The sequence below is a fragment of the Triturus cristatus genome, chromosome 7, assembly GCF_964204655.1.
Source record: "Triturus cristatus chromosome 7, aTriCri1.1, whole genome shotgun sequence".
NCBI classification, from domain to species: Eukaryota; Metazoa; Chordata; class Amphibia; order Caudata; family Salamandridae; genus Triturus; species Triturus cristatus.
In genome coordinates this window covers 1,396,277,144-1,396,300,660 of record NC_140590.1, presented here as the reverse complement: position 1 = coordinate 1,396,300,660, position 23,517 = coordinate 1,396,277,144, and the positions used below count along the sequence as shown (strand labels likewise).

Here is a 23,517-nt window from a genome sequence, read left to right as displayed (position 1 = left end):
TAACTGCACACAGCAGTGTTCCATGAGCTGTTGCTATGGTAGCAGGCAGAAGTCAAGTTGGGGGAAGGGTACTAGGCAGAAGTCAAGTTGGGGGCAGGGTACTTTTGGAAAAGGGTTGGTTTTCAACCAATAGAAATGTGTCATTACATTTGAAAAAAAGGGGGAAGCACTGAGATTTGAAACTTACATGTATATGTGTGGAAAAATAGAGGGAAAGTTTGCCATTATCTGGTTCTGCTGAGAGGAGAGAGGTGTACAGAACAGAGATCCTGGCTCTGATAATCTGCTGTTTGAGTGACACATTTCTTTCACAACTAACTAATTCTAAAGGTGAGTTTACAGTTTGAGAGGGGATGTATGTGGTAACTTAAGAAATGAATAATAGAAATGGGAATTGTTTTTGTTGTAGTTACACATGGTGGATTCATAATGTGTCAGTCTGTAAAAGAGATTTTCACTTGGCCCGAAAAAAAAAGAGCAGTAAGTGTGCTTTCAAATTGGCAAAGAAATTTCGTTTTGGCACTAATGTGAAAACATGACTGTGTGTGCATAGAAGAATTATAGGCAGAAATGTATTGCGTCTTGCTCTGGTGATTTCACAGTTGCAGTAGATGGAAAAGAGGAGCGAATTTTTGGGGGAAGAAGCAGAGGTTTAGCACACACCCATGTGCTTGCCATGTATAGTCATGCACAGTAATTAGAAGCGAGTGGGGTTTTCAGGTTTAAGTCTGTAATGCAAATACATTCAGCATCACTAAGGCTGGTTGCCCCTGCTGGAGTGTAGGCAGTCACAGAGAATACACACGGTGGTGGTCTGAAAAAAAAACTGCTTGGACATGTGCATTTAAATAAATTTAAAAAAAAGGTTTCAGAATGTGTCAGTCTGTAAAAGTGATTTCAAATTGAAAAAAGAGATATACACTTGCCCCCGAAAAAAAAAGAGCAGTAAGTGTGCTTTCAAATTGGCAAAGAAATTTCGTTTTGGCACTAATGTGAAAACATGACTCTGTGTGCATAGAAGAATTATAGGCAGAAATGTATTGCGTCTTGCTCTGGGGATTTCACAGTTGCAGTAGATGGAAAAGAGGAGCGAATTTTTGGGGGATGAAGCAGAGGTTTAGCACACACCCATGTGCTTGCCATGTATAGTCATGCACAGTAATTAGAAGCGAGTGGGGTTTTCAGGTTTAAGTCTGTAATGCAAAAACATTCAGCATCACTAAGGCTGGTTGCCCCTGCTGGAGTGTAGGCAGTCACAGAGAATACACACGGTGGTGGTCTGAAAAAAAAACAGCTTGGACATGTGCATTTAAATAAATTTAAAAAAAAAGGTTTCAGAATGTGTCAGTCTGTAAAAGTGATTTCAAAGTGTAAAAAGAGATTTTCACTTGGCCCGAAAAAAAAAGAGCAGTAAGTGTGCTTTCAAATTGGCAAAGAAATTTCGTTTTGGCACTAATGTGAAAACATGACTCTGTGTGCATAGAAGAATTATAGGCAGAAATGTATTGCGTCTTGCTCTGGTGATTTCACAGTTGCAGTAGATGGAAAAGAGGAGCGAATTTTTGGGGGAAGAAGCAGAGGTTTAGCACACACCCATGTGCTTGCCATGTATAGTCATGCACAGTAATTAGAAGCGAGTGGGGTTTTCAGGTTTAAGTCTGTAATGCAAAAACATTCAGCATCACTAAGGCTGGTTGCCCCTGCTGGAGTGTAGGCAGTCACAGAGAATACACACGGTGGTGGTCTGAAAAAAAAACAGCTTGGACATGTGCATTTAAATAAATTTAAAAAAAAAGGTTTCAGAATGTGTCAGTCTGTAAAAGTGATTTCAAAGTGTAAAAAGAGATTTTCACTTGGCCCCGAAAAAAAAAGAGCAGTAAGTGTGCTTTCAAATTGGCAAAGAAATTTCGTTTTGGCACTAATGTGAAAACATGACTCTGTGTGCATAGAAGAATTATAGGCAGAAATGTATTGCGTCTTGCTCTGGTGATTTCACAGTTGCAGTAGATGGAAAAGAGGAGCGAATTTTTGGGGGAAGAAGCAGAGGTTTAGCACACACCCATGTGCTTGCCATGTATAGTCATGCACAGTAATTAGAAGCGAGTGGGGTTTTCAGGTTTAAGTCTGTAATGCAAATACATTCAGCATCACTAAGGCTGGTTGCCCCTGCTGGAGTGTAGGCAGTCACAGAGAATACACACGGTGGTGGTCTGAAAAAAAAACAGCTTGGACATGTGCATTTAAATAAATTTAAAAAAAAAGGTTTCAGAATGTGTCAGTCTGTAAAAGTGATTTCAAAGTGTAAAAAGAGATTTTCACTTGGCCCGAAAAAAAAAGAGCAGTAAGTGTGCTTTCAAATTGGCAAAGAAATTTCGTTTTGGCACTAATGTGAAAACATGACTGTGTGTGCATAGAAGAATTATAGGCAGAAATGTATTGCGTCTTGCTCTGGTGATTTCACAGTTGCAGTAGATGGAAAAGAGGAGCGAATTTTTGGGGGAAGAAGCAGAGGTTTAGCACACACCCATGTGCTTGCCATGTATAGTCATGCACAGTAATTAGAAGCGAGTGGGGTTTTCAGGTTTAAGTCTGTAATGCAAAAACATTCAGCATCACTGAGGCTGGTTGCCCCTGCTGGAGTGTAGGCAGTCACAGAGAATACACACGGTGGTGGTCTGAAAAAAAAACAGCTTGGACATGTGCATTTAAATAAATTTTAAAAAAAAGGTTTCAGAATGTGTCAGTCTGTAAAAGTGATTTCAAAGTGTAAAAAGAGATTTTCACTTGGCCCGAAAAAAAAAGAGCAGTAAGTGTGCTTTCAAATTGGCAAAGAAATTTCGTTTTGGCACTAATGTGAAAACATGACTCTGTGTGCATAGAAGAATTATAGGCAGAAATGTATTGCGTCTTGCTCTGGTGATTTCACAGTTGCAGTAGATGGAAAAGAGGAGCGAATTTTTGGGGGAAGAAGCAGAGGTTTAGCACACACCCATGTGCTTGCCATGTATAGTCATGCACAGTAATTAGAAGCGAGTGGGGTTTTCAGGTTTAAGTCTGTAATGCAAAAACATTCAGCATCACTAAGGCTGGTTGCCCCTGCTGGAGTGTAGGCAGTCACAGAGAATACACACGGTGGTGGTCTGAAAAAAAAACAGCTTGGACATGTGCATTTAAATAAATTTAAAAAAAAAGGTTTCAGAATGTGTCAGTCTGTAAAAGTGATTTCAAAGTGTAAAAAGAGATTTTCACTTGGCCCGAAAAAAAAAGAGCAGTAAGTGTGCTTTCAAATTGGCAAAGAAATTTCGTTTTGGCACTAATGTGAAAACATGACTCTGTGTGCATAGAAGAATTATAGGCAGAAATGTATTGCGTCTTGCTCTGGTGATTTCACAGTTGCAGTAGATGGAAAAGAGGAGCGAATTTTTGGGGGAAGAAGCAGAGGTTTAGCACACACCCATGTGCTTGCCATGTATAGTCATGCACAGTAATTAGAAGCGAGTGGGGTTTTCAGGTTTAAGTCTGTAATGCAAATACATTCAGCATCACTAAGGCTGGTTGCCCCTGCTGGAGTGTAGGCAGTCACAGAGAATACACACGGTGGTGGTCTGAAAAAAAAACTGCTTGGACATGTGCATTTAAATAAATTTAAAAAAAAGGTTTCAGAATGTGTCAGTCTGTAAAAGTGATTTCAAATTGAAAAAAGAGATATACACTTGCCCCCGAAAAAAAAAGAGCAGTAAGTGTGCTTTCAAATTGGCAAAGAAATTTCGTTTTGGCACTAATGTGAAAACATGACTCTGTGTGCATAGAAGAATTATAGGCAGAAATGTATTGCGTCTTGCTCTGGTGATTTCACAGTTGCAGTAGATGGAAAAGAGGAGCGAATTTTTGGGGGAAGAAGCAGAGGTTTAGCACACACCCATGTGCTTGCCATGTATAGTCATGCACAGTAATTAGAAGCGAGTGGGGTTTTCAGGTTTAAGTCTGTAATGCAAATACATTCAGCATCACTAAGGCTGGTTGCCCCTGCTGGAGTGTAGGCAGTCACAGAGAATACACACGGTGGTGGTCTGAAAAAAAAACAGCTTGGTTTCATAATGTGACAGTTTGTTATACAGATTTTCACTTGCCCAAAAAAAAAGAGGAGTTTGTGTGCATTCAAATTGGCAAAGAAATTTCGTTTTGTGACTATTGTGAAAAGAAATGTAGTAATATATTTAAATACAATAAAGAATTTTTTTTTTAGTTTTTTTGCAGGTATTGCTGAAGAACAGTGAACAAAATTTAAGATGCCTACAACATCTCGAGTTCAAAAAACGCTAAAAAAAAAACTATATTTGAGGACAACTGGAGGACCAAAGTTAGTAGAAGATGCTGATGTTGGGAAAAAGAAAAAATCTTCTGGTAAGCAAAAAAGACAATTCCTAAACAAAATATTGAAAACAAACAAAAATGTACAAAATGTCTGTTCTCGGAAAAATGTAACAAAACCTACAGAACAGCAAAAAATTGAGGATTTAGTTAATGCAAATATACCTTCTGCAATTGAAAAGTTTAACATAAACAGAAAAACAGCATTTAAAGAGATACGTAGAAAAATGTTTCAGAGAAGAGTTATGTCCAATTTGATAAAGGATATAAAGAAATATAAGCAAAAGGCTAAATATTATAAGAGAAAAAAAGAAATTGAAGCCATTGCAGCAAAGGCATTAGAATTAAAAAGGAAACTATTCATATTAATTTTGAATAGGATGCGTACATTAGATAAAATGGTTAATGTACTGAAATCACAAAGCAAAAGCAAAAGAGTAGTGAACAGAACAAATTTTTGTAAAGTGTTTTTAGGAAAGTGGATGCATAGCTCAAGTAGTGAACCTTTTTTTAATGAAGAGAGCTATTTTCAAAGTAATAGTTTGCTGCATGCAGTTGACACCAGAGGTCGTTCATACGAAGTAAAAAATGGTTGCATAATGGAGAAGGAGATAATGGTTCCAAGAGATGAGGTACAAGTGATGGCAGATGAGGCAATGGGGAGACGTCCTAAAGCCCCAGTGTACACTTGGAATTGTAGTAGTATTTGCACTGTGCGTCAGGAATCTATTGACAGATTTCGAGAGTTTCTAAGAGAATATAGTAAAAAAAGTGTAAAACAAAAGATTAAGGTGCTTCAAAGTCTGGATCCATGCAGAGTGAGAGAGAATACTGGTTTGCAGGGTCATTCTCTTGCTTGTCTATCTAGAAAAGTGTGCAATAGTGTTTTCCATCATTTTAGGATGCTGGCTGTTCATCATACTGAAATGAGAAAGTTTGTGAGACGGTTGTATTTTGCCAAAAGTCCAGCAATAAAGTTAAATGAATTGAATAGGGCTCTGTTCCGAGGAACGGTATCAGATGTAGAGAAGGTTGTTGATGAAATTCAGTTTTGTTACTTTGGTCCTGAACAAAACAGTGCAGAGAAGGACACAGTAAATGAGGCAGAAGTGGAAGAGAATGTAGAACCTTGTGTAAGTAAGACATTTAATGATCACATAACAAAATTTGCAATAGTCTCTAATGAAAGACCAAATGTTACTTGTATTTGTTGCCGCAGAACTCATTATAGAAAACAAACTAGGAATGTTGATCTCTACAGAAAGAGTGAAAATGAAGATAATTATAAGTGGATGGATTTTGCAACATATATATTTCTTGAAAATTGTTTTGAATTGGGTGAAGATCAGCGTATTTGTAAATACTGCTACAACAAGTTAGAGGAAAATAGAATGCCGACCAGAGCTGTACATAATAATTTAGAATTGGATGCTATTCCTGCTGAACTTTCTGAATTAAATACATATGAGTCTATACTCATTCAATGTGTTCATCCGTTCCAGACCATAGTACGTATGGAGCCCAAAACTGGTAAATTACCTCCTTCAGATTTACTGAGAGGTTTAAAAGGTAGAGTGGTGTATTTGCCCTTGGATTTGAAAAAAAATATGGAAACTATTGATGCGGATACTTTGGAAACTGAACCATTAATTATTCTGGTTAATGGTGTACCTACAAAGAATAAGAAGATTTGGCAGGAGCTGGTAGATGTGCGGAAAGTACAAAGAGCAAATTTGTATTTGAAAAAAAATAACAAATGGTATGAATCAATTTATATAGTAGAAGAAGAAGAAGAAGAAGATTTACAAGGAGATACAGAAACACCAAGTGGACAAATTGAAAAAGTGGACAAGTCAAAGGAAGAAGAAATTTATGAACATTTTAGCATACATCCTCTCCATTCGAAAGAAGTTATGGGAGACAATATTGATCTCTTTCAGATGAAGAAAGCAAAAGGAAATCCCGTGAGTGTATGGGAGGAGAGCTTGGAAGCTCGATGTTTTCCTCAGCTGTTTCCTAAAGGAAAAGGAGGACGATACGATGAACGTCCGGAACAGATTCCAGCTTCTGAGTATCGGACTACAAGACTATATGCTGAAGATCCCAGATTTCGACAAAGTATCCCTTATTTGTTCCATCTTTTATTTGAAAGCGACTTGTCTGCACTGTCTTATGCAGTAAATCACATTTTAAAAAGTGGAGTACATTTACAAAATGTGTCTGCTAAGGATTTTATGGAGAAAGTGCAGCACCGAGATGATCATTTGGAAACACAACTGATCAATCTGATGGCTTGTCAGCGTGGGACAAATGAATATTGGTACCGACGCCATGGTGAACTAAAATGCATGTTACGCAATTTAGGAACACCAACATGGTTCCTTACCCTAAGCTGCGCCGAGTACGCTTGGGATGATTTACTGGATTTTCTACGAGAGGCCAATTCAAACATTGAAAACATCGAATACAAGACAGCAGGAGAACTGTGCTCATTGGATCCGGTTAATGTTTGCAGATATTTCAATCATAGATTTGAGGCTATGATGTCCTTCATCTGCAATAAAAAAAATCCACCCCTTGGAGAAGTAGTGGATTTCTTTTGGAGAAAAGAGTACCAGGCAAGAGGTGCTCCTCATATTCATATGCTGCTGTGGATCAAGGATGCCCCAAAGTTTGGAACAGATACTGATGAAGCAGTGTTATCTTACATTGAAGAATATGCAACATGTGCTATACCTAAAAGCACAGAAGAGTACAAGTTAAAGGAGCAAGTTCTACGTTTCCAAAGTCATCGGTGTGGAAAATACTGTCGACGGAAATACAAGAGCAAAGAAAAATACTACACTAAATGTCGATTTGGATTTCCTAGACCTGTTCTTACAAATGGAAGAGTCAACAGTTTTATGTCAGCTGTGAGACATACTATCACAAGAAAATCACCTAAGAATACCTACAACCTTAAAAGAAAAGAAGAATCAAAAAATATAAATGACTACAACCCAGTCATTTTATCCATGTGGAACGCTAACATGGATATACAGTATGTTGCTGACAATTCCATTGCTGTTGCTCGATATGTAACGTCTTACATTACGAAATCAGAAAAAACAGAATTGAAGGAAATGTGGGAAGAGATTTCTCACGAGAAGACTGTCAGTAAGAAGCTGTACAGTTTCAGTTTGAAGATGTTATCGCATCGAGAAATTGGATCCTACGAATGTTCAGATAGATTATCTTCTGCAAGTCTCTACTCGAAGTCAAGAAGAATAATTTGGGCAAGTTTAGGCCTTGCAGCAATGAGAAATCGGGTACTGAAATCTGTTGGAGAAATTGAATATTTGGCACAGTTCGAACCTGAAAGTACAGATATATTGAAAACAAACATGTTGGACACATATTATCCCAAGAGAAGTCATCATCTGGAGAACATGTGTCTCTATGAAGTGCTGCAGAACTACATTTATTCACGGAAAGCTGCAGAAGACATCAATAATGGAAAATATAAAGTCGTTGGTGAAGAAGGATGTTTGGTGAAGCAAACCAAAGGAAGTTTGATAAATCACCGGAAGCTGAGTTGCGACACTACCGACAAGAAAGAATTTTACTACTTGGCTCTTTTACAGTTGTTTAAACCATGGCGTTCAGAGGATGAACTACTGGGAGAATTCCAGAGCTATGAAGATTCTTTTAATGCTTGCAAAGACAGCATACAATGCAGTACATTCTCAACTTATCTGCAAATGTTAAATGAAGAAATTGAACAGGAAACTACAATTGCAGCAGAAATTGCTAGAGACAGTTCTCAGGACAGCCAAAGTTCAGGAACATACAGTCAAGATCCCCTAGGACAACCAATCGTTGAAAATGAAGCATCAATAGCCATGAATGAAGTGGAAACGGCTATGAATCAAGCTCAAGAAGAATTTATAGACTTAGAAAATTTGGAAAGACAACTGAATCAAGAGCAGCAACAAATTTATGAAGAGATCAAAAACAAAATTGATCACGGATTTCTACATGAAAAAAAAGAGTGCTCATGCACATCATTTCATCCAATCAGGATGTATGTAAGCGGACAAGCTGGCACTGGAAAAAGTTTCCTAATTAAAGTCATCAGAAGCTACCTAAAGCAAAAAACAGATTCTACTTTGTCTTGTGTAGTTACTGCTCCAACTGGGTTAGCAGCATATAACATAAAAGGAATCACCTTACATCGTTTGCTAATGTTACCAGTGGAGCATGAGAACAAAATACAATTCAACAAGCTAACTGGAGAAGCATGCTTGGAAGTTTCAAGAGTATTGAAGAAGATGCAAGTTCTCATTATTGATGAGGTGAGCATGGTATCAAACTTAATGCTTGCCTTTGTGCATTTAAGAATGCAGCAAATTTTGAAGACAGACTATGACGTGTTATTTGGTGGAAAACACGTCATAGTTTTTGGGGATCTTTTGCAACTTACTCCGGTTAAAGGACAACCAGTGTTTAATACTGTGACACATGAAGACACGAAGAAGTCATTGGGAAGCATCGGTAATACAAATATTTGGTCCTTCTTTGAGTACAAGGAACTTACAACTAATATGAGGCAAGCAAACGATGAAGAATATGGAAGTATTCTGAAAGATATCAGGATTGGACTACTCACAGAAGCTGGCAAAAAAGCATTACAGACTCGGCTGCTACATAATTTATTTCCAAAGGAAGAAATAGTTGCAGAGAAGATATACAAGAACATTGCAGAAAACAAAAGTGTCATCTGCTTAATGCCAACTCTACGTGAATGCTCAATATTCAATGAGGAGCTTTTGAAATTGGAAAAGGAAGAGATCAGGAAATTGGAAGCAGTGGACAAAATTGAGGATGGAAGAATTACTGTCACAGTAACAGGCAAACTGAAAAATAAATTGGACTCACTAGAGAAGAACATCTCCAAAACAGCAGGATTAGAAAAAAATCTATATGTTTGCATGAACTGTAGAGTGTTTTTAAGGAGAAATTTGGATGTTGAAAAAGGCTTAGTAAATGGAGCGATGGGAAGAGTTGTGGGTTTTATTAATTATCAGAAAAAAGATGGAATTGAATGGTTAAAAATAAAATTTGATCAGATAGAGGAAGTTAAAGACATTTGTCGTTGTTCAGTTCGTTTCATGCTTGTGAAAGACTTATATGTACGTAGGAAGCAGTTTCCGTTTTCTCTAGCATATGCTGTAACTATTCACAAGTCTCAAGGATTGACTGTAGATTGTGCATTTGTGAACATTGGATCTAGTGTGTTCAAAGAAGGTATGGCATATGTTGCTTTGTCACGAGTCAAAACATTATCAGGTTTATTCATGATAGACTTCGATGACTCCAAAGTTAGTGCTGATACAAACTGTGTAAAGGAGTATAATAGATTAAGAAGAAGCTATGCTCCTCATTTAGGTCAGTATCCTGTGTTGGAGAAACGTGTAGTTTCTCGTAAAAGGAGAAATGAGAATATCTGTAATGAAGATGTAGAGAAGAGGAAAAAAAAGAGGAGTGATGTAATTGCAAGCAAAAAGAATAAGGAAAATGAAGAACAGGTTGTAGGATGTCATTTTGAAAATAGCTCTGGTGTCAACTGCTACGCAAATGTAGTGCTGAATGTTGCTTTTTATCTGGAAAGTTTGCAAGAGCAGATAATAATAAATCAGGGAAAAAGATTCTGTTCAGAGCTCAGTCTCCTTTTTCAAAAGCTGAGTAAAGATAAAACTCAAATAGAAAGTGCTACTGATATTAGAAAACTTTTAGATGTATGTTCAGGACGAACACAGTTTTCTCAAAATGAACAGCAAGATGCTCACGAATTTTTGATGTATTTTCTTCAGGTAGTGGAAGAAGAAGGAGTTCCCATTGACATTTTTTTTGGTCTCTCTTATAAATGGGAACATAGTTGTGATAATTGTTATAATATAAGTGGTTCTATTGTTGATAATGAAAGGTTTATTTATTTGACATTGCCAGAGAGTAAAACAGTCACTTTTGCAAACTTAGTTAAAGATGCTAATCATAGCATGAAATGTGGTGAGTGTAATTCTGACATGTTATCAACATTAATTTTAAGGGAATACGGACAGTATGTAATTTTAATGATGCAACGATGTAGAGCTGATGGATCAAAATTGGATACTTTAATAAAGAAGTTTACAGGACAGCAATTATCAATTTCAGGAAAAACTTTTGTAACTGTTGCAATAATTTTCCATGATGGACCTACTGTTACTTCTGGACATTACACAGTTTATCTCAAATGTGAAAAAGGATGGACACTGTGTAATGATTCCCAATTGATTTTCAAACAACGTTTGCCTTTTGATTTAGCAAATTCCTATCTAATCTTCCTGAAACCTAAATTTTAGAGAGACTTGGCAAGATCTGGACAAAATAATTTTACCATTTTACAGGATTACCATTGCAATTTTGTAGAAAAAAGATTTTTAAAATTATCATTTGGCCTAAAGGAAAGATAACCAATTGTAATGTGGACTTTTTAAATTTTTAATGCAATTTTGAAAAACCAATAATTTAGAGATTATCGGTAACTTCTGCACATTTTAAATTTTGGAATGTTATTGGACTGCCACTGGAAATTTTTTCAAAAATGATTTCAAAAATTACTATTTGGCCATGTGGAAAAGTAAGCAATTCTATTGTGGACTAAATAAATTATTCGAAAAATTTTCGTGAACCAAAATGTTACAGAGAATCGGTGAGATCTGGACAGATTAAACTTTAGAATTTTAATGGTTTTCCCTTGGAAATTTATTCCAGGGAAAGAATAAAAAATACTATTTGGCCTAAAGGAAATAAAATCAGATGTATTTTGGAGTTATTTGAGATATATTATTGTGAATGTACTTCTGAAACAAAAATATCAGACGGTATTTTAAAGAAAAAAGTATTGTTTTTAGATGACATTTTTTAAGAATAATATGCATTTCTGTAATGATAAGTTTAAGTGAGAAGAGATTCTGGGCTTTTTTAATACAATCTTTGAGATTGTTATTTTTTTTTGCCCGCTGTAAAATGATGAATGCAATTGCTTTCACAATTTATAGTGAAATGCAATATATTCTGAAAACAGCAAAAATAAGGCAAAAATATTTTTTGGAAAAAAATGTAAATATGTGTACTGTATTATAAAATGTTTTAAAAATATTAATACTTTTTTCTTTTTTTTCAGATCGATATAGAAAATTTTCGTAAACTACAACCATTTTAAAAACTATTTTTTAAAAAAACAAATGAATAAATATTTTTTTCAGTGAGTATGGTAAGTCAATAGTAATAATTGTAGTCTTTCAAGGACCTTGTAATGTGAAAAATGATTTTTAGTGTTTTTTTTAAAAAATAAAAAAAAAGGTACGCTTACCGTACGCGTACGGTAAAAAAAAAAAAAAGTTTTTAAAAAAAAAGAAAAAAAAAGATGAAAGATAAGGTTGGCTCTTAAAAGAACCGTTGTGTTCATGCAGGGACAGAGGAAAGAAAGATTGGGAATATTAGACGGTACGACAAGTGTGCTGATCTATTTTACTGTTCACCAGGGAAACACTGGTCTCCCTATAAGTAATTAGATCGTGACAAGTGGCGCACCGTACTTCAACCCTCGCAAACCGAGGGTTAATTTCCAGAGGGCCAGCAAAAGGAGATTCTCCCCCCACAGATGAAGGGCTCACCTGACCTGCAGAAGAAGGAGTCTGCCCTGCAGATGATGGTCCAGGCTGAGCTGCTGTGGATGTACTGGCTCGTCTTTCTGAAGAGTTACCTCCAAAAAGATGACCATGTGTCCTTCTGTGTACTTCTTTGAGGTGCCTCATCATGGTGTGATTCCCAAAGGAATACTTCCTGTCAGGATTACCTCTAGAAAGTACACGCTTACACAGAATGCAAGTAACTAAGGGTGCATTCACCTTTTGCTGGCCTTCTGGAAAAGTAAAAAAATCCCAAACATAAGAAGGCTTTACTTTCCTCGCTCTCTGCCTCAAGACAGTGCTGCTGGTGCTAGCCTCACTCTCAGAAGGGCTCTGCTGTTCTGCCATCGTATCCCAAAGACAAACCAGCTCCTTCTCCTAAGGGATCACAAGCAGAAATGAGGGGAATGGGTGTGGTGTAGGAGAGTTCTAGAACTGAAAGTAGTTTCAACCAATCAAAAGTTGTGTTTCAAGATCACATGACCTACCGTACGCTTACGGTACGCTTACGGTGCGCTTACGGCAAAAAGTACGCGTGCGCGTAAAAAAGACACGCGCTTGCGCACATGCGCATAACAGTCATTTCCCGGCACTTCCGCGTAACGTGCGCGTGTTGCGTAAGCGCGCACGCGTCCCACGCGCAGTACGCGCGGCTACGCAAAGTGCGTAACTATACGCAAGCAGCGTAGATAGATTACGGACGTTGCGTAAACCGTACGCTTACCGTGAGCTTACGGTACGCGTACTATAAAAAAAAAAAAAAAAAAAAAAAAAAATCTGGAAATAAATTTTACATGTTTATTTTAAAAAATATATATAAAAAAAATATTTAAGGATTTTAAAAATTAAAGCATAGTCTTTATAAAAGATAAGAAAATTAAAATAAAAATATGTTTGAAAAAAATGAAGAATATAAAAAAAAAAAAGCATTTAAAAAACCTTGCAAATTCACTGAAAAAACCATGGGTTTCACACACGTTATAGTTAGGAATTAGCATTTAAAAAACCTTGCAAATTCACTGAAAAAACCATGGGTTTCACACACGTTATAGTTAGGAATTAGCATTTAAAAAACCTTAGAAATTCACTGAAAAAACCATAGGTTTCACACACGTTATAGTTAGGAATTAGCATTTAAAAAACCTTAGAAATTTAGTGAAAAAACCATAGGTTTCACACATGTTATAGTTAGCTGGACATTTTACTCGTAAAAAACCAATGAAATTGCCCCGTTATAGTTAGTTCAGCTAACTATAACTCGCGCGCCCGCAATGCACTGCTGATGACGTCACATATTACATCACTCATGACATGGTCAGTGACATCACTCATGACATCACTGATGACATCTCAAATGACATCACTGATGACCTCACTGATGACATCATCCTTGTGATAGAGTGGCAGACCTCCTCTCACCTTAATATAAGCTTTGATACACACATTCAAAAATAGAGACTAAAAATTTCAAAACAATGGACATACCAATACCAGTTACAACAACCTCTTCAGTAATTCTAAGATCCACATACACATCCACTCATTCACCAACAGTCCTATACAGTCACTCATACATGTACTCACTCATCATATGTACTCATACATCTATACATCCTGTTACACAATGCCACTCATCCATAGAGTTACTCACACACATAGTCACTCATGCTAATAAAGAATCAAACATACATTTACTTGCATATACAGTTATACACACACCACCACACTTACTTCTACGGAAACTTACACATACTTAGTCTTTTAAACAATCACTTATAGAAACACATACTTATTCATACAGGAACTCTTTCAATCTCTCACTCTCACATATACTCACATATATACACCAATAGTCACATATACTAGTTTAAAACATATGTAGTCACTCATAAAGACACTATTGAGACAGTCATTCACTCACTAACACACCCATACACACACTCATCCACCCATGCAGTCCTGCACACATGCTCTGTTCAACACATACAAACAGTGAGTCACTCATTCATGCACCGATGCACTACGTAATACCCCCCACCGAACCATGCAGACACTCAGACTGATACTCAAAAAAACAACTAATAACCTATATAGACACCCATGTAGCTACTCACCAACCCATGCAGCCACTTATACACAAAGTGAGAGACTGATACAGATATTTACATATTTAAACATTACTCACTAAGCCATGTATTCACTATGATACACTTAATCAGTCAGTTACACAATCAATTTTTCAAAAACAAATCATCCATTTAGACAGTAATATACCCATTTATTCTTCCATCAACCTTGAGATATACATATATAAAACATATTTAATTTTCAGAAAAACACACATTCACTGGATGATGTCATCAGTGAGGTCATCAGTGATGTCATTTGAGATGTCATCAGTGATGTCATGAGTGATGTCACTGACCATGTCATGAGTGATGTAATATGTGACGTCATCAGCAGTGCATTGCGGGCGCGCGAGTTATAGTTAGCTGAACTAACTATAACGGGGCAATTTCATTGGTTTTTTACGAGTAAAATGTCCAGCTAACTATAACATGTGTGAAACCTATGGTTTTTTCACTAAATTTCTAAGGTTTTTTAAATGCTAATTCCTAACTATAACGTGTGTGAAACCTATGGTTTTTTCAGTGAATATATATATATACACACACACACATATATACTAAAAAAAATCCACTCTAGTACCCTACGTTTTACAAATATAGTGTACTACAGTGTATTTTCCATTTTTAATATATTTGAACATTCACTAAAAAATGTGGTAATACCTACAAATTACTGCACTACTTAATAAACTGAAAAAAAATGTGCAGCTTTCCCTAAACTGCAGTATAAACATATAGATAATTATAAATACATTTCTCTACCTAGTAACACTTTAGTAAAGTGGTAATAGGTACGAAACAACAATCAAACCACTGCTGACCTAGATCTAAGACCCTAACCTAGAATGCAGCGAATTGGAGAACACAGAATGCAGACTAAATGTGCTGAGTAAAATATGGGTGCATTTTACCTTTAGTAAACATAGGCATTAGCCAATCACATACTGCCTTATCATATGCATATACTGCGGTATACCGTGAACGTATTGCGGTATGCAGCGGCACACTATATGAATGAATGAAATTAGATTTATCAGATCACACATCCCCAGAGCTGTCTAGGTGCTAAAGACTAGGTAGTTCAGCTGTGAAAAGCTTCGACTTGCCAAACAAAGATGTCAGGTAGGGACATACCACTGGAACATAGATCTCATTGCTTCAGGGTCCGAGGTATGTAAAGCCTTGTGAGCAAGGCATAACGATTTAAACGTAACGTGCTTTTGCACTGGTAGCCAGGGCAGCTTGATTAATTTGTCTGATACTGACTGGTATTTAGGGATGTCTAAAATTAATCTTGCATTTTGTACTGTTTGCAACTTGGTCTAGGCTGACTTGTTTATACCAAGATAGAGACCATGACAGTAGTCAAGCCTGTACGATATAAGTGCCAGCACAACCTGTTTCAATCAATCAATCAATCAATCAATCAATCAATCAATCAATCATTTGTAGAGCGCACTAATAACCCGTGAGGGTCTCAAGGCGCTGGGGGGGGGGGGGGGTGCAGCTACTGCTTGAATAGCCAGGATTTGAGAAGTCTCCTGAAGGTAAGCAGGTCCTGGGTCTGGCGCAGCTGAGTGGGTAGGGTGTTTCATGTCTTGGCGGTGAGGTAGGAGAAGGATCTGCCACTGGTGGAGGTCCTGTGGATGCGTGGGACGGTGGCGAGGATGAGCTAGGCGGAATGAAGCTGGCGGTTCGGGGTGTAGAAGGTGAGACGTTTGTTGAGGTATGCTGGTCCGGCATTTTGGATTGCTTTGTGAGCGTGGGTGAGCAGCTTGAAGGTGATCCTCTTGTTGACTGGGATCCAGTGCAGGTCTTTCAGGTGGGCGGTGATGTGGGTATGTCGAGGATGAGGTGTGCGGAGGCGTTCTGTATGCATTGGAGTCTTTTCTGGAGTTTGGCTGTGTTTTCTGCATAGAGGGCATTGCCGTAGTCCAGTCTGCTGCTGACAAGGGTATGGGTGAACGTCCTTCTGGTTCCGGTGGGGATCCATCTGTAGATCTTGCGGAGCATGCGGAGGGTGTTGAAGCAGGAGGAGGAGACGGAGTTGACTTGCTGGGTCATTGAGAGCGATGAGTCCAAATGAACCCCAGGTTGCGAGCGTGGTTGGTGGATGTGGGTGCAGCTCCCAGGGCAGCTGGCCACCAATATTCGTTCCAGGCGGAGGGGGTGGAGCAGAGGATGAGGACATCTGTCTTGTCTGAGTTAAGTTTCAGGCAACTGTTCTGCATCCAGTAGGCGACGGCCTTCATTCCTTCATGGAGGTTGGTTTTGGCGGTGGCGGGGTTCTTGGTGAGCGAGAGGATCAGCTGAGTGTCGTCGGCGTAGGAGATGATGTTGAGGTTGTGCGAGCGGACGATGTTGGCGAGCAGTGCCATGTAGACGTTGAAAAGGGTGGGGCTGAGTGATGAACCTTGGCGCACGCCGCAGATGATCTTGGTGGCTTCAGAGTGGAATGAGGGGATGCGAACACTCTGGGTTCTGTCGGTGAGGAAGGAGGTGGTCCAGTCCAGGGCTTTGTCACGTATTCCTGCATCCTGTTGTGCGTAGGGTGTGGTGGCAGACGGTGTTGAAGGCAGCCGAGAGGTCCAGAAGGATGAGGGCCACGGTTTCGCCGTTGTTCAGTAGGGTCCTGATGTCGTCTGTGGCAGCGATGAGGGCGGTTTTGGTGCAGTGATTGCTGCAGAATCCAGATTGGGACGGGTCCAGGATGTTGTTCTCCTCGAGGAAGTGGGTTAGTTGTTCGTTGACGATCTTCTCGATGACTTTCACAGGGAACAGAAGCAGGGAGATGGGCCAGAAGTTCTTGAGGTCCTTTGGGTCTGCTGTGGGTTTTTTGAGTAGGGCGTTGATCTCGGCGCGCTTCCAGCTTTCCGGGAAGGTGGCGGTCTCAAAGGAGCTAGTAATGATCCTCCGAAGTTGGGGTGCGATGATGCTGTTTGCTTTGTTGAAGATGTGGTGAGGGCAGGGGTCAGATGGTGAGCCAGATTGGATGGTTTTCATGGTTTTGATGGTGTCGTCATCGTTGACGTGGGACCAGGAGAGCAGGCGGTTGGAGAGGCAGGGGAGTGGTGAGACTGCGGTGTCAGTGGTTGTGGGGAGGGTCTGGGCACTGAAGCTGTCATGGATGTCTGCAATCTTGCGGTGAAAGAAGGTGGCTAAGGAGTCGCATAGGTCTTGCGATGATGGGATGTCATTGGAGCTGGGGTTGCAGAGTTCCTTCACGATGTTGATTAGCTCTTTGCTGTTGTGTGCCTTGTTGTTGATGCGTTCCTTGAAGGAGGTCCTTTTGGTGGCTTGAATGAGTTGGTGGTGCTTGCGGCTGGCATTCTTTAGGGCTGCGTGGTTGTCCAGAGTCTGTTCAAGGCGCCACTTTTTCTCGAGTCTTCGGCAAGCCCGCTTGGATTCCTGGAGGTCGGTGGTAAACCAGCTGGCCTTTCTGTCGGTGCATCTGTTTGAGGTTTTTTTTGGTCGGGGCGAGAGTGTTGGCGCAGTCATCGATCTATTGCCTGAGGTTGCGGGCGGCTGTGTCGTGGTGTCTGTTGGTGGGTCTCGGGTGAGGGTGGTGATGAGCTAGTCTTCCGTGACCTTGTTCCAGCTGTAGGGAATCCGTTGTGGGTGGTGGTGCGCGTTGGGTTTCTTGAAGGTGAAGTGGATGCAGCAGTAGTCAGTCCAGTGGAGTTTGGTGGTGTGGCTAAAGAATACGTGGTTGCTGGCAGAGAGGATGGGGTAGAGTGTGTGTCCGGTGGTGTGGGTGGGGGTGGTGATGAGCTGTTTGAGTCCGAGGTTGGTGAGGTTATCGAGTGGAGCGATGGAGTTGCTGTCGTCAGCGTTCTCGAGATGGAAATTCAGGTCTCCGAGGAGGATGTAGTCTGTGGAAGCGAGGGCGTGCGTGCTGACTATGTCGGTGATGGCATCGATGAACTGTGGCCAGGGTACGGGGGTCTGTAAATGAGTGTTACTCTAAGGGTGGTGTTGGGATCGGTGTGGATCTGGAAGTGCAGGTGTTCGGCGGTGCTGGAGGTGTCTGCTGTGCAGGTCAAGACTCTGAGGGTATTCCTGTAGATGATGGTGATTCGTCCTCCTGGTTTGTTGGTGCAGTCCCTTCTAGTGATCTTGTATCCAGGTGGGATGGCTATGGCGAAGTCGGGTGCCGAGGAGGGGTTCATCCAGGTTTTTGTTAGGAAGGCGACATTCGGGGAGGCTGAGTCCCAGAGTTCGATGGCGTGCTTGTGGACAGAGTGGGTGTTGAATAGTATGCATCTGAGGTGGTTGCGTTCTGCTCTGACAGGTGGGGTAGGATGTGTAGGTGTTCAGCGGCTGGTGAAGCTGCAGCTACGGCAGGTGAAGGGTCCGTGGGTGAGTTTTGGGCTGGCCTGGAAGCAGTTCGATTAACGGCCGGTGTTGAGTTCGCGGAGGGTGTTGGCATTGTAGCGAAGTCGGGCGATATGGTGTTCGTGGGGGCCAGCGGGTCTGGCTCTGGGCGCTGTCCAGGCATAGACAAGCACAGACGGGCATGCCTTAGGCGCGCCCGCTGCACGCGTCCAATGTAGGGGAGGGGGGACGGGAGCAGAGGCATGGAGGCGGGAGCAGCTGGGTCAGGGGCAGAGCCACAGTGGCGGGAACAGGGGAGAAGCAGAGCAACAGCAAGGGCACAATAAGCAAGCAGTAGGTAAAACGAAAATGAGAAACAAAACGAAATAACAGTGAGCAAACGGAAATCAGGGGCAGAGCAACACTAGGGGCACAATAATCAGACAGTAATTGAAGCGAAAAAGAATACCAGTACGCAAGCGGAATCAGGGGGGAGAAACCAGGAGAGCCTACAGCGAGCCAGAGGTGCAGGGGCGGGCTGCTGGCTCAAACCCTACACGGGTGGAGGGCTCGGCTGTGAGCGCGGTCGTCAACCAGGTGGCGCTGCTGGGGAGAGTGCTGGCCTTGGCCCGGAGGTCAAGGAAATTATTTGCAGATGTTGGAATGAAAGCAAAGACTGTGCAGAAACAGGTGGAGACTGTGCGGTTCACCTGTCGGCCAAAAGTCAGCTTAGTGTTCAGAATCACACCTAGATTTTTTGCTGAGTCAGTGGGGATCGGCAATGATCCCAGCATCCCTGGCCACCAATTGCTGTTCCAGGTGGATGGCTGATTACCTAAAATTTGGATGCCCGTCTTTTCTCCATTCAATTGCAAGCAGTTATCTCTCATCCACTTAACCACCATCTTCATACAGTTGTTGAAGTTGGCTGAGACAGAATCATTGTCTTTAGTGATAGAGACAATTAATTGGGTAGCATTGGCGCATGACAGTTACTATAGTCCAAACGTCTGGATCAGTTTCGCTAGTGGGGATACACACATATTAAAATAAGGTTAGACTCAGGGAAGATCCCTGAGGAACCCCACATGACGGGGTGAAATAGTCTGTCTTGAATTAGTCGATTGTCGCCATCTACGATCCATTTGTGAGAATGGAGCTTAGTAGGTCTAGTGTGGAACCTTTGATCCCTAGACCCTGAAGTGGACCTATCATAATGGAAGGAGAGATGGTAGCAAAGGTCTTGGACAAGTCCAATAGGATTAGCACCGCAGCCTGACCCATATCAACAATTGATCTAATAGTGTTCACCACTGTGACCAATCCTGTTTCCATGCCATGGTTGTTCCTAAGTCCAAACTGAGAAACATCAAACACACTGTGTTGTTCAATGTGGGGCATAAGCTGTACATTTAGATGCTTTTCCAGGATTATTGCCAGTACAGGGAGATTTGATGGTAAAGTCACTGGGATCAAGATTCGACTTTTTCAGTAAAGGCCTGACTGCCGCTTTTTTCCCCGCATACGTGGATAGCAACTTGCTCTCACGGCTTTATTCATAATGGAAGTCAAGGTGGGAGCGATTGTATTGGTTACTAGATGCATTACATTCGGAGGTCATGGTTCTTAAAACTAAGTATTTTAAAAATTAAAACTTTAAAAGTACTAACACTATTTACACATACTACCAAAAATGACCATTTACACAAAATAATATATTTTGCACTGTACATTATTTCGTTGTATTCCACTATATTTTATGACAATCAACTGTATGCCACTACACTATATGCCACTCCACTCTATGACAACCCACTGTATGCTATTGTACTGTACATCACCTAATTCTATGGAACAGCACTTTATGCCACTCTACTCTGTCAGTCCACTCTACTGTACTACACTTTACGCTATTCCACTATACAACACTCCACTCTATGCCACTCTACTCTACATTGACATAGAGTGAAGTGGCATGAAGTGGAATTAACTCTATATTGTTCCACCATCTGCTATTCTACTTCATGCCACTTCAGTATATGTCACTCCACTCTAGGCCCTTCCACTCTACAACACTCCACTCTAAGCTATTCTACTGTTCGTCACTACACTGTATCTCACTCCACTGAATGCTGCTCCGATTTATGCCACTGCACTCTATGATCCTCCACTGTACACTATTACACGGATGTATGACGTTACAACGCATACCTTTACAACGCATTTTTTACAACGCAACATCCACTACATCGCATTCCATTACAACGCAGGACACTACAACGCATTTTTAAAAACTACCTTTACAACGCATTCCATTACAACGCATACTACCTTCACAACGCATACCATTACAACGCATAATATTACATTGCATTTAAGGTAAGTATTGGATAGTATAGGGGTAAAAATTACTATTCTTACTCCAGGGGGTGCAACAGTAGGGTAAGTGTTGGATAGTATAGGGGTAAAAATTACTATTCTAACTCCAGGGGGTGCAACAGTAGGGCAAGTGTTGGATAGTATAGGGGTAAAAATTACTATTCTAACTCCAGGGGGTGCAACAGTAGGGCAAGTGTTGGATAGTATAGGGGTAAAAATTACTATTCTAACTCCAGGGGGTGCAACAGTAGGGCAAGTGTTGGATAGTATAGGGGTAAAAATTACTATTCTAACTCCAGGGGGTGCAACAGTAGGGCAAGTGTTGGATAGTATAGGGGTAAAAATTACTATTCTAACTCCAGGGGGTGCAACAGTAGGGTAAGTGTTGGATAGTATAGGGGTAAAAATTACTATTCTAACTCCAGGGGGTGCAACAGTAGGGCAAGTGTTGGATAGTATAGGGGTAAAAATTACTATTCTAACTCCAGGGGGTGCAACAGTAGGGCAAGTGTTGGATAGTATAGGGGTAAAAATTACTATTCTAACTCCAGGGGGTGCAACAGTAGGGCAAGTGTTGGATAGTATAGGGGTAAAAATTACTATTCTAACTCCAGGGAGTGCAACAGTAGGGTAAGTGTTGGATAGTGTAGGGGTTTTAATGTAATATTATGCGTTGTAATGGTATGCGTTGTAAAGGTAGTATGCGTTGTAATGGAATGCGTTGTAAAGGTAGTTTTTAAAAATGCGTTGTAGTGTCCTGCGTTGTAATGGAATGCGTTGTAGTGGATGTTGCGTTGTAAAAAATGCGTTGTAAGTGTAGTGCGTTGTAAAAGTTGCGTTGTAAAGGTTGTATACCCTATTACACTATGTCACACTACATTCTACACCACTCCTCTCTTCACCACTCCACTGTATGCTATTCTACTGTATACCACTCCACTCTAAAATACTCCATGCTATTTCACTCTACGTCACTCCACTATGTGCCACTGCACTGTACCATGCTGCACTGTACAACACTCCATTCTATGCCACTCCACTCTACACCACTCCAGTGTGTGCTATTCCACTGTACTCCACTCTACAGTACCAAATTCTACTCTATTTCACTCCACTCTACAACACTATACTCTACAACAGTACACTTTACAACACTATCCTCCACTACAGTGTACCAGACTCCACTTAATAACACTTCAGGCAACAAAAGTAAACTCTCTGATTTCAAAAACATTTTTCTTAAAAATAAAATAGCATTGAAATTCAATGGAAAAAAACAAATGATAAACCTTTGTTATAGTTAGGAAAACGTTATTTATTCTTTGTATACAAACCTAACTCAATATACACAAACATTACAAATACCTAAGTTATATTTATACCTGGAATGTATCATTTATGCACTACCTTCAAGTTAATATAACTCTTTTTATTCTTTAGCTACAAAAAAATGGGCATTTCTAAAGTTATACCTTTAATTTATTATTAAGTAACATCTTCAAATTATTATAACTTGTGCACCTCCATACACAGTGTATTCTACTTTGTAACCACATTACACAAACTATAACTCGCCATTCTACCATGCACTGTGTCCTCACAAAGGATTTGATTTGCAATTGCATAACTGTTCTTGTGCATAATATTTTAGATAGTATACGTGAGATGATGTAGAACGGTATCAACAGTGCATCGTGAAGGCGCGAGTTATAGTTAATGTAGTGTTGCAACTGAGTTGAATATGATCACTTTACGATATTGGATAAAGTAACTTATACAGCAATCATAAACTGGTACATTATAAGAATTAAAGTCAATTGGATTTAGTAACCATATTTTTTTTAACTCTTGACTGTATGAATCTAGAAGTCTAATATATTGTGTTCTCATACAGTTGAAAATGGTTCTACAAGTGTAACATATCAATATTAAGTAGAGTGCTCCTATAATTCTTAAATTAATTTAGAACTTTGAATACAAGTGGCTGGAAATTGGAGTGGTGGCAAGTTGTGCACTCAGATGCTGAACCATATTGCCTTCCTATCCAAATGATTTAATGGTAAGCTTCCTATCCGCCAAACTGATGGTACCCTTGGTTTATTCTGAGTCAGATGAACAATTCTTTCTGAGGGTGCTGCCCCTGCAGGCTTTGAAGACAGAACCCTCTACATCAACACCAACAGCCTGATGGAGATGGGGCCATTAGTGATGGTACATCAGCCCACTGTCCCACTCCTATTTAGAGCAAATGGTCTTGTGTACTTTTTTCACTTTGGGAACCATTAAGGAAACCCTGCTGTTTTGATCCGAATAAAAAAAAGAAATACTACCTCTGCATCCTGGGAGAAACTTCCCAGGGTGTCAGGCTCATTACATTTTTGATTTTCAAAAATAATCTCCAAATCTGAGAGTTTATTTTTTGGAAAACAAAAAAAGTTTGATGCACGTCCACCTGAAACATGGCACCTGTTCACTCAACTTTCAATGCCTTCAGAGGAGCCGCCATGAGGGCAGCTTTACTGAAGGCACAGAGATCTCCACAGGGCTGGCAGAGATCTCTTAATATGGCAGCCAGTAGTTCAGCCATGGTGCTGGAGGAAACGGCCTGA

The 23,517-nt window shown here is 40.1% G+C and overlaps 1 protein-coding gene across 1 annotated transcript; it reads left to right on the top strand.

The window, feature by feature from the left end:
* The first annotated feature begins 220 nt into the window (after window positions 1-220).
* On the top strand, window positions 221-23,517 carry LOC146812112 (uncharacterized). The gene is made up of 3 exons (XM_085615132.1): window positions 221-330; window positions 4,247-8,401; window positions 23,403-23,517. The coding sequence occupies exons 2-3, from the start codon at window positions 4,290-4,292 to the stop codon at window positions 23,515-23,517; spliced, it is 4,227 nt and encodes a 1,408-aa protein (XP_085471258.1). The 5' UTR covers window positions 221-330; window positions 4,247-4,289.